The sequence below is a fragment of the Prionailurus bengalensis genome, chromosome X (genome assembly GCF_016509475.1).
Source record: "Prionailurus bengalensis isolate Pbe53 chromosome X, Fcat_Pben_1.1_paternal_pri, whole genome shotgun sequence".
NCBI lineage: Eukaryota > Metazoa > Chordata > Mammalia > Carnivora > Felidae > Prionailurus > Prionailurus bengalensis.
In genome coordinates, this window is record NC_057361.1 from 8,168,146 (window position 1) to 8,184,967 (window position 16,822).

At 47.2% G+C, this 16,822-nt stretch overlaps 1 protein-coding gene across 1 annotated transcript in view; it reads right to left on the reverse strand.

Moving 5' to 3' along the window:
• ARHGAP6 (Rho GTPase activating protein 6) overlaps window positions 1–16,822 on the reverse strand; it is a 233,223-nt gene that overhangs the window by 5,997 nt on the left and 210,404 nt on the right. Inside the window, exons 10-11 of the mRNA XM_043570261.1 lie at window positions 12,085–12,182; window positions 1,524–1,792 (exon numbers count right to left, since the gene is read on the reverse strand). Coding sequence (XP_043426196.1) covers window positions 1,524–1,792; window positions 12,085–12,182 — 367 coding nt within the window. The remainder of the gene's footprint in view (window positions 1–1,523; window positions 1,793–12,084; window positions 12,183–16,822) is intronic.

Below are 16,822 nucleotides of genomic sequence, written 5' to 3' on the forward strand. Positions count from 1 at the left end.
TCAGTCTACCTGCTAACAAATCAGAGCTTTCCCAGTGGGAAGTTGTCGAATAACATCTCTCTGAATCTGTATTTAGAAACCCGAATATGCCGGGCCTCTTACAACGGCCAGATTCTCTTCAGAGCACGTTCCTGTGTTGTTGTTGCAGAGAATGTTACGTATAGAAAATCTGTCACTAATTTAAAAGAGCAAATATTAGAGATCATTTATATACGTCAGAAAGGGAATAGTAAATCTATGATGCATCGATATCATGGCCATGAAGAATGTGAGCAAAATGGAAAATGCTAAATGATATGATTTTAAGTGAGATACGCTTAATTCAAAAGGAGCTATACTTTGGAAAACAAAGCTGTAAAGTTAGGTATACATCTGGACAAGGACTATGAAAACTAAAGTTTTACATTTAAAAAATAAATTTTATGCTTGAAGGGAACATGGGTTACTGTTTTCTTTTTTTTTTTTTAATTTTTATAATGTTTATTTATTTTTGAAGGAGAGAGAGACAGAGTGTGAGCAGGAGAGGGGCAGAGAGAGAGAGGGGGACACAGAATCCGAAGCGGGCTCCAGGCTCCGAGCCGTCAGCACAGAGCCCGACACGGGGCTCAGACCCACGAACCATGAGATCATGACCTGAGCCCAAGTCGGACGCTTCACCAACTGAGCCACCGGGCGCCCCAGGTTACTGTTTTCATTACGAATTTTCTCAATTATTTTTTGACATGATTATTTATAAAATAAAAATAAACATACTATGCTTTAAACACACACGCACGCACGCACACACACAACAAACAAACGAACAAACAAAGCCCTTTCAGGGTGTTTCTGTGGCTTAAATTATAAATGTAGGATAAAATGTGTCTTCCATTTACTACTCAGAGCGTCCTGCTGAGCCCTGGCACTGAGGGATTACTCTGTGGAGGAAGAGAACAGAAGCAAACATTCGGTGGTCAAATAAATTTGGGGAAAACTGTAAACCACACTCTCTTTTCCACTTTAAAGAGTTTGAGAAATTGTACAATAGAGAAACCATTAGCTCGGTTAGCCCAGCATTCCCCAAACATAGTTGACCATGGAATGCTTATTTTGCCAAACAAATCTTCCTCTCCCACGGAGACCTCTTTGGCACACGACGTCTCCTTATATAGTGGGTTCAGCTTCCTCTCTTTGGAAAAGTAACAGCAATAATCAGGTGACATCTTAGACATGCAAACATGCTCCCAAACTCAGGGGCGAGGACACATCAAGTCCCTCGGATGCTCGAGGGGAACAATCAGTGGGAGTACCGGGGGCTCTCTGGGCATGAGACTGCTTGCCACATGCCGGGGTCTGCAGGGACCCTCCCAGACCAGGACTGGGCCCTCCATCCCCTCCTCTTCCCAGAGCCGGAACTCGGCCAATCCCACAGAAGTACAGGAACATGAAACAAGGAAGGGATGAAGAGAAGGTCCAGGTGCCCACGCCATGCCACGTGCCATCAGGGTCACCGATCTGGCCGGCGCCGGCCGGGTTCCAGTTACCTTTGCCAAGCCTTGGTCCAGGAGAACTCTCCCTTGATTTCGACGATGGCAAGTGGCTCACCAGCACGTACTGCTCCGGCCCTTTGTAAAGCTTCTCTGAGCCCCCCGGGGCCGCGTCCTCTTGCATAGCCAGCAAGGAGCGCTCGGACAGCACTGGGGAGTTGTTGTCATAAGGGGAGAGGTCTCCGCTGGAGGCCTTGTTGGAGTCGGTGGATGAGTGCCTTCCTCCCACAGAAAATGAAACTTCCGACCGCAGCATGTCAGGGCTTCTGGTGCAAGGAGACAATAGCAAGCGCGTGAGTGTGTTAACACTTAGTGACCAGATTCAAAAGATACGACCGTGACACAAACGGCAGGAGGAGAACGCATGGATGGGCACAGGGGCCGAAACCAAAAGACAATTCGGAGCGAACACTTGTACAGCGATAATGCGAAAGCGTTTCCACGACACGGCCAGCAGAGGGCAGTGAAACCCAACAGTCGTTACAGGAACTGTCCGGGCCAGGGAGGCGGGGACGATGAAACAGACATGGACCCCTGTATTCTCCAGGGGGCATCGCTCAAATGCCTGTTGCATTAATCTCGCTGCCACTGGAAAATCAAAGTCTGATGCTCACTATCTGTTAAGTAAGGAAAAACTGGCAGAGAACCCTGCGACGTTCCTTAATATCCTCAATTGAATATAATTCACATAAAACGATGAAACTTTTTACGTGAAGTTCACGATGGCTTTATGGACAACGTTTCTTCCCCCACCCGAACGCTCAGTGTGAGTAAATCCATCTTTCCTGTGACAGTGACGACAACGACGACGACGACGATGATGCTTCTGGTGGGAAGAATAGATTCACGTATGAAGAGGCGAAACACATGACAAATACATGACCGCCACTACAGTTCATGGGATTTTAACACTCCGAAAATGAGCCTACGAGGCACGAGTGCTTTTACAAATGGATGCAAAACATGCTAATCAGCATATCCATGATGTCTTATCGGTGCATAAGTTGTCACAGCAACAGAAATAACAGCGAACGTGTGAGAGGGGCAGGAAAATGAGACCGTCAAGAACATGAAGAGAGTGTTGGAAGGCTTACCTGGGAGCATCTGTATTTTCTACCTTCCTCAAAACAGTGGCCCTGACATCTTGAAGGGAAATGATGACAGATTAAAAGTTCCAGAACCTACTTCTGTCGCCCCCCACCCCCAACCCCACTTTGCTCCTCTTTAACTAGTCTTTGCTTTCTTCTGGTTTAATTTTGCAAAACAAATCCTTTGGGATCTTAAAGAAGGTAAACACACGCCCGAGCAATCTTTTCCTAACTAAAGGGCTGTGTGCACGCAGGACGGAGGACGTGCCCTCACAGGGGGATCTAGCTCAGTCTCGGGTTTCCAGCCGGGGTTAGCGTCCAGGAGAAAAGCCATCTCCGTATCTATGACGTGCCTCGCCTGTCACTGACATGGCCAGGAGCTCGAGCACTTTTTTGCCGAGGAAGTTTCTTATCCACATGGAATAAATCAGTCCTTTCCTTGCCTCCTCTTTAAACCGATGATAGATAATCTTATGGGAAAGAGCCAGAGGACAACCACGAGGATGATTTTCCAGAAACGTGAGGCCTCCCGTGAAATGAAGGAAAAATAAAAGAAACTTATTTTATTTCTGCTGGAAATGGGGGGGGGGCAACTATTTAACCTCCATATCTAATGGGGCGGAATTCTCCCAAATTCTAGCAGGGGAAAAAACAAAGCAAAACAAATGGACACTGCTGTGTCATCACGAATTTGACTCCGGCTGAGGAAACTTTGCTATGAAAATGAGAAAAACTGAATGGGTTGAACATGGAGCTGAGCTTACAATCGGGGTTCTGACCAGGGCTAGAAATTAGAGTACGGGGCCAATTTCCGTGGTTTTCCCTGTTTAGTTGACAGCTTCCCCCGTCGTTAATGAAAATGTCTTAGGTCTCCTCGGCAAGAATAAGTCAGCGAGGACCAAAGCCTGATCTTGTGGGATGTTTGAAGAGAGCCCAGTGCATTCATTAGCCCAAACGCAATAACCATCAGGGCCACGAATGCTTTTTTGCCCCCTCACGTTGGGAGGAAAATGTTGGAACGGTGGCATTTTAGCTCATGGGGATCCCAACTATTCTGTCTCGCGTCTTGCTCATCTGTCTTAAAACACATAGAGAAGAGAATACATTCAGCCAAATATGATAAGCTGCAGATCCAGCCAACGGTTGCGTGCATAAAGAAAGGTGCCCTACGGGGGCGCCTGGGGGTGGCTCAGTCGGCTGAGCGTCCGACTCCGGCTCAGGTCATGATCTCACGGTTCGTGAGTTCGGGACCCGCATCGGGCTCTGTGCGGACAGCTCAGAGCCTGGAGCCTGCTGTGGATTCTGTGTCTCCCCCTCTCTCTGCGCCTCCCCCAAGTGTGCTCTGTCTCTGTCTCTGTCTCTCTCTCTGCCTCTCAAAAATAAAGAAAAATAATTAAAAAAAAAAAAAAGAAAGAAAGGTGCCCTATGGAAGAAACGTAGCGGGTCTCAGCACTAGGAACACTTCGGTTTCCGCCCAGCGAGGAGGTTACTTTGGCCCTATGGAAGCATGCATCAAGTTGCCGTCCCGAGGCCTGTGGTCACCTCTGTGTGTCCCCACCCCGGCCTCGTCTTACCTTATGGCTCTTCCCATCGTTTCCCTCTCCCTAGCCTCTCAAATTACTCACTACAACGTTGTTCCACTTGCATAGTTTTGCAAGCTGCTGCAGTAAGCTCTTTGGGGACTGTACAGACGGGAAAATCACACTCACATTAATTATTGGGTGTACGGAAAAGGCTTCATGAGAAGATTTCGTTTGCTTAACCGAAACAGAATAAAACAGAGAACAGTGGTGACAATAACAAAAATAACCGAGCTGCCACACCGTTTCCCTTCCATTTTCATGGCTGTGATTGGAGCCGATGGAGGAGAGGTGAGAGAGGAGGAGATGAAGGGCCACTGACCACTTCCTCTGTTCTTTGGGGAACATCACCCGGGAACTTGTTGGAAATGCGAGTTCTCAAGCCTCGCTCTGGACCTACTGTCTGGACTGGCTATAACATGGGAGGCCCCCGGTGGGAAAAAAAATTAAGAATTTGCAGGTGGCGATAGCAGATCATCGAGCCAAGTGTGGGCCTCTTCTCGATGGAGGCCCTGTGCAGCTGCACAGGTTGCAGACTGTGAACTGGCTTTGCCTATTGAAAGGGCATCTGGGAGTCGGGCTAGCAAACTGTGTTTTAAAAAGCCCTCCAGGTATCTGTGACGCAGGGGCAAGTCTGAGAACCTCGAGGCCAAACTACCTTCCCTCCCTCATCCATAGCTAGGACGGTGGGCTAAGGATCTGTTGGGTCGAATCAGGAAGGACAGCACAGAGAGTGGCCCAGACGTCAGCGCTGGTTGGCCGAGGGGGTTAATGTGGCGGTCCCGACCTGGAGGTGGCTGGGGCCACAGCTGAATAAAGGGGGGGGAGGTGCGCCCATCCTAGCCACTCGTCAACGGCATCCAGATAACCCAATGCGTTGGGGTTGCGGATCAGAATCGGTAAGGTGCGAGGGAACGGGAGAAGCCAACCTGCCTTTCTCTGCTCTTCAGGTTCATTCTCCTAAGTCAAGCCACCAAAGTGACTACAGCCGGGGCCCCAACCAGGGGAGAAACTGAAGGAGGCGGCCAAAGCTAAACCCTGCGGGTAGAGACGCAAGCAGGTCTCACAGCGGACACAGGCTGTGAACCTGAGGGTGGCTGGGCTCACGGCCAGGGACGCGAGCAGAAATGCACTCGTGCAAAGCGACCCCTTTGTAAAAGTGGGTGCTCACACAGGGTTCCCTGGGTGGCGGGCAGGGCACTAATCTCCTGCCAACGACTCTCCTAGAGGAAACGAGGAGGTCACACGTCTCTCTAGCAGTGGAGGCAGTAGGGCTTGAGACCCTTCTAAAATGTATTTGAGAAACGGTATCCAGCATTAGTAACCCACCAATAGTCAAATGCTGTGTTTACACTTGGGGTCAATGGCCCTCTTAAGTGTTTAAGGCGGTTTCCACCCATCACTTCGTTTTCTCAGCAGAGGTCAGTAAGGCGGTGGCCAAATGTGCCCAACAACCCACGTGCGAGGAGTGCCTTTGCACGTGGGAGTCCGCCAGTTGGTAAACGAAACGAAACCATTTTATTCGCTTCTCAGGACTCCCACGTCCCGCACGGGCAGTGCGGAGGCTAAAAGAAACTTCGGTGTCATCCCATTGCTTTATCATCGAATCTACCTGGAGACAAATCCGGAACCCCCACCGCCATCGCCTTTGCTAACATTTGCCTCTAAGATGATTCAGGTCTATGGAATTGAGGGGACAGGTTGCCCGTCGACACGGGTTTGCCTCCACGAGACCTGAACGCACAGTGGGCACGGCCGGTCTCAGCTAACCAAATACGCACGAGATAGATATGGAGAGTGAAGCGCTTTCTCACCCTTAGCTGGTCCCTCCAGGTCAGGGTGTTAACACGCCGCTGGCAGGGGACTGTGGGCAGGCCTGCACTGCAGCTGGAGGCACAGAACTCGTTCTGCGGATAAATGGAAAACTCTGGTTCAATCACCGGATGTGGCAGCCCAGCCCCCTGCTGAGCTGTTCCCCAGCGAGAAACATCCTCGGAGATTTCAAGCACGCGTCGGCTTCTTCCTTGGCTTCGTCGCTCAACTGATAACGCTCAGTCTGCTGGGACTCAGAGCACATACCCATCTCACGCGCTATTAATCGCACGGGGACATTCGAACTTACCCAGGGCTCGGGTGAAATTTCTCCCCTCATTTTTAGCTCTTGCTAACTCCCTCCTGATAGCCATGGCACACGAAGGCATTTATGACAGGCGCAGAGAAAACAACGCTGACTCCCGTCCCTTTTTGTACAGTGTGCCTCATAAGACATCTTCCAGTTAGTATTCTGCAAGTTTATAAAAGAAGTTGCGAATCATCGTAAAGGCGTTCGGAGAAAGAGGTGATGCGATCGATTCTCCCTTCGTTTTGAATTGGCTTTCCGTAGAAGGCACATTCACGCTTTTTGGAATTTTTCATTCTGGAATTTCCTATTCCACATGCATTTCTCCTGAAGTTGTCTGGCTGAAAAGGCTTTCTTTTTTTCTATTTTTTTTTTAATGTGTATTTAGTTTTGAGAGACAGAGAAACAGAACCTGAGTGGGGGAGGAGCAGAGAGAGAGGGAGACACAGAATCTGAAGCAGGCTCCAGGCCCGATGCGGGGCTCGAACTCACGAACTTTGAGATCATGACCTGAGCCGAAGTCGGATGCTTAACCAACTGAGCCACCCAGGCGCCCCTGAAAAGGTTTTCTTGAACGGAGTGTGCATGGGGGGGGGGGGGCGGGGGCGGGTTAATGCTTCATTCATTTCCAAGGAGCTGGAACAGAATGACAGCTGAGGCTACACTACGGCCAGTCAGTAGGGTTCATTGCTGTTATACTATACTGAGAAAGTCTGATTTCTCGTCTCTCAGAATTTCCTGAGAACTTTTTGACCTTACAAATCCTAGGAAAAGGAAAACTGAAATCATAGCCCATCTTGTAGCACTCCATGGTTTTGTGGAGGAAGGCATTCTCAAGGACAGTCTTGGGAAGGTTAAATGAAATTATCTACATGATATTTATTTGATAATTTCAATGTGACGCCTTGAATTATGAGAAAGCCTAACGCTCCTCCATCATGAAGAAGGTAGATTTTTTTTTTTATTCAACAGGAGGAGAATCTGGTTCAAGAAAACAATTACCTTTCACTCCCAAACGCAGTGAAATTTGTTTTCTTTCCATTTTGCTTCCAGAATATAGTAGGAAAATGCTATATTTAGCCTTGCATACCACATAGGTATGCATGGTTGTTTGTGATTTTTTAATGGTTAGCTTTTTCCCCCAGAACATTAAAGCAGCTGAAAGCTATTGAAAAATTGAAAAGTTGGCACATTAGGACTTACATCATTATATTAGGGTGAAATGCTTTATTTGCGCCCAAACAGAATTGTACGATTTAGTTCAGCTTAACTTAATTAAAACTTATTTAGGATTGTTACTTGCTCAGGAGAAACTGTCAAACAGCAGTTCTCCTGGTTGAAAAATAAGATAAGCAAAGAAGTATTTTCAAAGCATCACTGATGGGTTTGCTTCCATTTAGGCCAGCATACACATTTTCCCTTTGGCTTTGGGGTCCACGGTGGCTCAGCGCGGCAGTGGCCTTTAAAAAAGTTTGTTTAACATTTTGCTCATCGTAGATTTTGGTGTTAACTTTGATTTTAAAAAATATGACAGGTCCACATCGTTCATTTTGATGCCTGAATTTTTATTTATTTATTTATTGTAAATGCGTTACTATTTATTTTTGAGAGAGAGAGCGTGAGAGAGGGAGGGGCAGAGAGGCAGGGAGAATGGATCGGAAGCAGGCTCTGCACTGAGAGCGCGGAGCCCGGCGTGGGGCTCGAACTCGCGAACCGTGAGATCATGACTGGAGCTGAAAGCAAGAGTCGGACGCTCAACCGACTGCGCCACCCCGGCGCCCCAACACCTGACTCTGTAGCACACCCTCCACTTGGGCACCGACGTGAGTGCCTCACTCTCCTAGCCCTGCTCTGGGCCCTGCTTCGGTTCTTTTCTTCTGTTGCAAATGCCGGAGTCCCACATGCCTCGTCCTCTTTGATTTGCCTTCCATTCTCATCCCCTACCTCCTTACATCCCTAAATCAAAGGAAGGGGATCTATTTTGAGTGTCTTTGAAGAAAAGAGCATGTAATTCTAATAAATATTCCAGACAAGCAATGAAAATACTGGAAGTCTTGCATTGTTACTAATATAAATCTCTTCTAATCTCCCTTTGGTATTCCGTTTTGGTTGAAGCCAAAAATCTAAGTAGACAAGCACGAGAAAAAATCACGAGTCCTCCTTCCGTCGCCCCAATGCTGTCGTCACAGAAGAAGAGAAAAGCTCAAACCAGAACAAAACATTCAATTCCCAAATATCACTAAATGTTTGCTCCTCCAAAACAGAAATTATCGTAAATATGTTCTTGTTCTTGGTTCTGCACTCTTTTGAAAACTCGTTTTTTTCACTCCCCATCCCATCTTGTGCAGTCTCCACGCGGGGCACAGGAGTCCACAGCTTTATCTAGGTATGTGGGCTGATGGCACAGAACAGAGGCTTCGGGTCACCTTCCCACTTGTGTGTCTTTTCACCCTCACCCCTCTCTCTGTTCCAGAACCAACACCGCCATCCCGATGCCGACTGGATCAGGCCGGTACTGGTGGGCTTTGCCTTTAGACACCGCTGCAATTTAAAGCGGATGGCTTCCTTTTGCATCATATTGCCTTCAGTGGTTGCTGTCTCGTGGATAGAAAGGTAGAAAGCAGTGACACCCAAGTCTTTGGTAAGTGGTTGCAAATGAACAAAATGGTGAGATGCGAAGTAACATGGTAGCAATCATTGACATTTATTAAGCATTCGTTAGAAATCAGATACTCTTCTAATAGCACAACAACTCTGTTTTACCTCTGCTTTACAGATGAGGGGACCGAGACAGAGAGAGACGAATCTATTTACCCAAGACCACATAGCTAAGAGCAATCTCCTGTCACTGTAATTCGTTGCCATCACTTCTTAATTTAAGTGCCACCCCAAGCCTGCCGTTGAAGGGCTTCTGTGCTCTGTGCCGGCCAACAGTTTTCCTTAATCACGCCCACAGCCAGTTGACGGAGGTATTATGTCCAGGCCCTGGTTCAAGCTTCCCAAATGTCCAGGTCTCTTGACACCTCTCCGGTCTTCAAAGTTCACTGCAAATCCTTGCTCTTCTCAGAAGCCATCGCTGAGACGATAGGTCACATCTCTTTCTCTTCTCCAAACTCCAGGTGGATTTATGGTCCGGAGTGTTGGTTCCCTTCCTTCGTCAATGCAAAGCCCCCCTTTTAATGTCAGAAAATCACCTGCCTCAAATATAGTACCGTGTGATGGCAAATACGTAGTATCTAACGTGGCAGAACAGTAGAACCACAGGGGAGATTTAAAAAATTCCTAATGTCCAGACTGTACCCTAGAACAAACGAATCCAATCTCTAGGGGTGGCGCTCAGGTATGGTCATTCTCAGGCTCCCCAGGGCATTCAAATGGGTAGGCAAGTCTGAGAACCAATGAGCCAGCACATATCATTCCACACTCTGTGACACACTTCCTAACATGATTCGCATTATTTTTATCCTTGAAGGCCTCCTTCAACGAGTCTGTAGGCACCTAAAGTTAGGAATATGCCTGATATTTTAAGCTTTTGGTATTGAAAGTGTGGATCACAGACCAGCAGCAGCACATCTGGGAGCTTGCTAGAAATGCAGATGCTCAGACTCCCTCCCCAAGATCTACTGATTCAGATCACCAGGAGGGCTTTGTAACAAGATCTCCTGCTGATCTCTATACACAGTGAGGCTTGAGAAGCGTGTTTAAGGTATGAAGACACTCTCTACAGCTCAAGGGTGGGACTCTCAAACCTCAAAAGACAACCAGGATGAAATAAGTATTTATTTACGTATTTTTACTTCACGACATCATTATCAACCCTTCTGGGCTTCTCCTTGGCCTGTACCTAGAGGAAAACAAACACTCTCTCTCTCCCTTACTAGGAAAGTCATCTCCAAATGTTTTCTGTTCAACGATGCTAGTCTCTGACATCCACGGAGCACCAGTGAGCTCACCTCCCTTCCCTTGAACCCCTGACACACACCTATGATCATGGCCTAGGGTCGGCTTGCCTTGACCTTACAATTCTTATTCTTATAGGGATAGGGAACGGGAGAGGCTAGATAACTATGCAGCTTGGGATGGGCCTAACACATACGCTGCTTCCTTTCCCTAAGAGTAGAGAAAGAAAAGTTCACTTCTTGGCCTTTATATGCAAAGAACATACCTGAAAACCACATAAAAATAACTTTCATCTACCATTCTTCAAAGCACAATATTTATACATTTAAACACACCATCTAAAAGCGGAAATCTGGCAAGTCAACATCAGTGGTTTTTTTAGGTGTGTGTTGTCCAGCTTTCCCACAGAGTACCCATGACACGTCATACGTGCAGCTTAACGAGGGACTCACGAACAGAAATGCCACCATGTCTGTTTTCTGGCGCGGGGAAGGAAAGGAGTGAGTTCATTAAAATTCCGGTGGTACGAGATCTGCTGTGAACAAAAGCCATTTGCGTTAGTTTAAATTAGAACTTACACCTTGATGATGGTTAGAAATCTAGGAAAAATTTAAGAAGAGCAAGACCATGAAATACCAGCCCATTAAGACAATTTGAATATATTTTTAGTCACTCGTCGCTCTTGGGGCTTGACTCCAGGCAAAGTGTCTTACTCGAACCAGAATTTGGCCTGATCATCAGTGGCACAAGGAGGATTTTTTGAAAAGTGCACGTGAAATAGTTTCAAATGAAAATTCATCTATCGAATTCAACATCAACATAAAGGGACAACTCAACACGTGCTGGTATTTGTAAGACACCATTGAATAGGACATACCATTATTTTATACAGGGCCGAGAAAGGAAAAAATGCTATGGATTACATCAGGACACGCCATTGACTGTCAGATGACTCTCAGTTTCAGAGACGATAAAACGTGGGAAGAAATGTGTCTTAGAGTTGTTGCAATTCGGTATATTAAAAGCATAACATAAATGGCATTTTCATGAGAGGATGACAACTTTTCATGCCACAGATTTAAGGTTTGGTGTCATGGCAGCAACATCGCTCCTGGATAACGATGCAAAACTACCCTCTTAACTGGCTTTGCCAAATGCTCAGCATCCCCATACGTGGTGCCTTTCTACCAAATAGTTGGGATTAATCCTAAAATCTGACTAATGTAAAAAAGCCAACGCTCTTCCTTTGGAGGCAAAATGGCGGCAAATCACAGCCTACGGCACGGCATTCATTTTACTCATTGCAAACATGGCAGCATGTGGAGAGCAGTGTGCGTTTTTACCAAAAGGACGTCAACTGCGAAGAGGGGAAGAGTCAGGAGGGCGCACACCTCTAATTTCAAACGGGAACCCAGGCCTTGGTAGCGGCTTGTCTTGTGGTTTGCTAACGTGTCACGTGCGCTGAGAAATGACACAAGTAAGATGCGTCCAGGCGTAGCCTGAGGGGCACGTAAGTACAGCTATCAGGATTCTAGAAGGAGAAACACTGAGGTGCATCACAGTCCTTTGAGCTTCTTGCCAGTGATTTAGTTCTTTTTCCCCAGTAAACACAGTCAAAAAGACCTTGAGGGGCTAGAAAAAGCCAAAAATGAAACAGAAAGCTCCCATAAGGCACGTACTAATTTAATAAGTGGATTAGTCATACTGAAGCACTTTTCTGGACAGGTGGACTGACAAGATTCCCCAGGAAGTTGCCAAAATTCCACTTCAAGTCACCCTGCATGGAGTTACATAAACCTCTTGAATTCTCTAGAAAAGGACAGAGGAATCCCCACGGCAGCTTTGGAAGAGGGGGTGAGTGGCATACTCACGATGACTGGGAGGCCTTTCTTCTGAGTAAATAGTCCACCACGTCGGGGTCGGTCTCCAACAGGCTGATCAGGACTTCGTTCTGGAGATCTGGCGGAACCTGGAGGGGCCAGACGTTGAGGTGTCAGTCAAACCATTCCAGAAGGGGGAGAACTAGTGTCACTGGCGACTTTACGGTAACATAAAACAGAGCCTAAAAGGTCGTAACAGAGCAGAGTGGCTCACCAGTTAAAACCAAACCTATACCAACCCATAAAGCCAGTTTAATTCTTAGGACAAAGTGGATGATTGCCAAAAAGTCTTACTCAATCCACATTGTCACACGTCCTATGACTGGAGATATAGCCTACTCACTTGGATACCTCTGTGCTTAGACTAGATTTTCTTGGCTTTGAATAAGCAAGACATCATGGTCAAGAGGGATGGTGTTCCTAATTTATCGTCCAAATTATGCCAAGACAACGGACATAGATTATAATTGTTTTGGGCAGTTCTGGAACATGGGTTTATTAAGAGGGCGGCCCTTGAGCCAGACCGTGTTTGAGTCCTAGTTCCGTTTATTAGCTGTGGGACCTTCGGCAAGGTACGAGACCTTTCTAGGTCTCCGTGTCCTCATCTGCAACATGGAGAGAATGAGGTCCTCGCCACAAACGGTTGCTGGGGCGATCAAATGACTTACTACGTGTCGAGAACTTAGAACAGCACCTGGCAGAGACCAAACATGCGAAAACATGCCGATGACTACATCTGCACATGTCATTTTGTCACTCGAAGCCTGCACTTCCCCCCCTCCTCGCATCCTGGCCCATGGACAATGAAAAGGCTCTCGCTTTGGAATCTGACAAGGCATTCACTAGAATTCTGTGGGTGAGCGCCCCGTGTTTCCCTAGGCTAGTCCACAGCGTGTTAGAAGACGGCCTTACCATGTTAAACCGCCTGTGTGAAAATGTTGTGTGAGGAAAGTCTGAACTCCACTCCACTGGGTTTTCTACTCTATAGACGCTGGGAGCTCAACTAACGGAAACTCAAGTTATTGAGAGAAAATAAAATTTCCATCTGGTTCTCGCATACGAGGTCTCAGCGACCAGGCTCTTCAAAACTGCAGGGACAAGTGTTCACAGAATAAGGGGGCTGGTGGAGGAGTTTGCCTCCTGCCTCTTGCAGAACTCAACTCTTCTTGAGCTCTGAGAAGCTGGAAACAATTTTATTAATAAAAACAGGGATGACAAAGCAACGAAACGCTTTCCTTCTCTCATAAATCTGTCCCTCCCACTTCCTCCCGAATCTTCATTAATCACAGTGCCAAACCCTACTCACACAAACTCAAAATCTGGGTTGCGTTCAAGCTTCTCTGTGTCCTTTCCCCTCCCTGTGCAGAACCAGGAGATCTATTCGATTTCGTCTCTGTGAGGCCTGTTCCTACCTTCCCCTCTCTTCCATTCCATTGCAGTCATCCAAGTTTGAGCCCTCATGACCCCTTTGCAGCGGGCACCTGTTGGCCATTACCAGCTTCCATTTCCCTCTTGTTATAGCAGTTATGCCCCAAGTCCCCCAACCCTTAGCTCAGGGGTGATGCGTAAGCTGGTCTAAGGCCGCCATCATTCCCTTCCCAGACTACCACAGCTGCCTGTGGGATGGGTGTGCGGCCCCAATGGAGGTCACAAAAAGCCGGGAGGGTTTCCCTGAGGCATCTGAGGAGGCAATGTGGGGCCAGAAGCCCCAGAGGGCCTCAAGACTGTGCTGACGGTCCAAGAAACAACACCAAGAAATGGAAAGAAAGAAAAGGGTCTGTTGACAGCATTTGAGTCCTAGGTACAGCTCTGCCTGGAGCCATATTTGCCTGTGGATTGTTCAGCTGTGTGGGCCTCAAGTTCCTTGCAGCACTTAAAAGTTTTTAGTCGGAAAGAAAGATACGTCCTCGATGAACCCGCGACGCAGCAACTTGCTAACCTGTGTACCCTCTGTTCCCTTCACCTCCGGCATCAAGTTTCTTCTCTGTGGGGTTGTGGCAGAGCTCTAATCGAGGCGCCTGCTCAGAAACCTTTTTATCCCCACTGCCGACGCCCTCGACTTGCTTGCTCGTCTTTGCCATTTTGTCCCCCGGCAGTCATCCTCACACACTCTCCATTGGCACCCCTGCACTTCTCCCCCGGGCCTCTCCCCACCCCGTTCCTTTAATTCATCACATAAATATTTGGCGAATGCCTCTCTTGAGTGCCAGGAGCTGGATGCTGGAACTCAGCTGCAAACCAAACAGACAGGAATCCCGGTCTCCTTGAAACTGACAACAAATATGGAAAGACCGGCATTCAACAAATAAAGAAAACATAGCACGGGTCGCACGGAGAGAAACGAAGCAGAGGAGGGCGATGGAGAGGGGGGTGGGGCGGGGCAGGGAAGTGCAATTTAAGTAGGATGTCAGGTCACAGAGAAACTGACATCTTAACAGAGAACTGAAGTTGATGAAGGACTTGGAGAAAATCACTCCAAGCAGAAGGAAGAGAACAATCTCAGGATCGTGAGTCACGAGCAGAGAGGAGGCCCCGCGAGGCTGGAAAGAATGAGGAAGGAGGCGAGCGGTAGGAAGTGGATCAGGTGGCCAAGGCCAGATGCTGAGGAGTCTTACGGGTCACGAGAAGGACATCTGCTCTCAATCTAGGCGGTGGGGGAGTCACTGGGGGTTTCGAGCAGAGGACTAACGTGAACTGTCGTCACTGGCTGCCGCATTGAGAGTAGGTTGCGGGGGAGCAAGGGGTGAAGCAGGGAGCGCAGAGAGGGGCCGTCGACCTCTCCAGAAGAGAGGGACGGAGGGCTGAACCAGGATGCTGAGCCGATGAGAGATCTTGGGATCTTGGCGACAGTGAAGATAGAGATGATAGCGTTAGCTAATTTGCCGGCTGGAGGGAGAAAGACGGAGGGAGAGGGCGAACAAGAAAGGTGCCTGGAAGCACGGGGCTGCCACGGAGGCTGACTGGTCTACAGAAGCAGCAGCCAGAAGAGGCTGGAGGTCACGGCTAGGAGGGTGGCTTCGCTAGGGTAAGGGGGACTGGCCTGTGGGACACCCGAATGAAAGACAGATCTAGTAGGCAACTGGGAAGAGCAACTTGGGAGATATATACCGATGGCATTTAAAGCTCTGCGACCGAGCCTAATGGCCTGGGAAGGAGAAGAGAAGGGACAAGCCTTTGAGGTCAAGGCTGAGGGATTCTGTCCTCTTTATTGCATACATTAAAAAAATAAAAAGACCGATAGGGGTGCCTGGTTGCTCAGTCGGTTGAGCACCCGACTCTTGCTCTCAGCTCAGGTCTTGATCTCGGGGTCGTGAGTTCAAGCCCCCCCTGGGGCCCCACGCTGGAGGTGAAGCCTACTTAAAAGAAAAAAAAAAAGACGGATCATTTTTACTGTAAGTTTTTGAAACAGCACGGCCCAACAGATACACAGTATTATATCAATTTGTCAAAGAGTGATGCCTAAAGGATAAAAATGAGAGGAGAGCTCCTGTTTAAAAGATGAACAGAAAGCGAAAACTAATATAAGCCCACAATGTATATCCTGAGCACTTTCTGAAAGAAATTCCCATGAGCAAATGAGGAAAAACATTTGCTTTCCATGCCGTTAGTTTAATTAAAAATTTTCCATCCTTAGACACGTAATAAGAAGTTTTGCTCCAAGCCCTCATTCATTCCCACTGAGGAATCGACAGCCTTCATGCATATCCTTCGGGGTGATGCAAGCATCACAATATTAATTCTTTGAGAGCGTATGGTGTGCCTAATGATAAATTATTAACTTGGATACGCTATTAGAATAGGTTACGGGGAGCATCATTATTGAAAGCATAACTTTCCATAACATTCTGTTAAAGCATTCTGTAATGCAGAGTTTTTACTTGTTCAACCGGGCTTGGTTCCCAACCAATCATAATCACTGAGGTTTATTTTGCGTAGCACGCACGGCTTTTACTTGGTAACAAATGCAAATAGAAAGGGTCAGTGTTATACATCTATCTATAGTTTCTTTTTAAAAGACCCCCAATGCCATTTTGGCTCGGGGACAGTATTTGCAAGTAAGTAAAAAGATACCATTTAAAAATGTGGATCCACGTGTTGTAGGAAGGATAGGGAAAATTCTCCTATGTTTTATGTAAGACTGACTACCCTGTACATGAGCCATTATTTTAATTCGTTTATTTGTATCCCATCTTGTTACAAAACGATATAAAGCAGCTTTAAAAATTCATTTGATAACGCCGCATTTGTTTGTTTGTCATTAAGGAATGGTACAGAAAATTGGGGCCCGTGGGAAAAAGAGGACAGAGAATTGGAAAGGATGCCTGGCACGGACTTTTCATATTCGTACAACAGCCTCTGGTGCTGTTTTCTCAATAATCCCTCCAATCTTTGCCCCTATTTGTGTATTTAATTTGCTATTATTTAATGAAACTGTCAAACTACTGGCTCAGTTCAGTTGGATGAGCATGCGTTTTCGGTGAAGTTCCAGACTTCAGAGAGAAACAAAAGTTGAGGGAATGAACGGACAGGAAACAGGAGCTTACGTAAGTCAGAAATATCCAGACGGACCATTCCTGGTTGCGCTCCACTGCAGGAATCGGGACGTTGTCAGAAGAATGTCTGAGTGAGATTCGACAGCCCCTGAGGTCCCGTTTTTATAAGCTTCGTTGCGTATTATCAATTAGTGTAAACTTGGATACATCCATGATCTTCTTTCGGATTCTGTTCC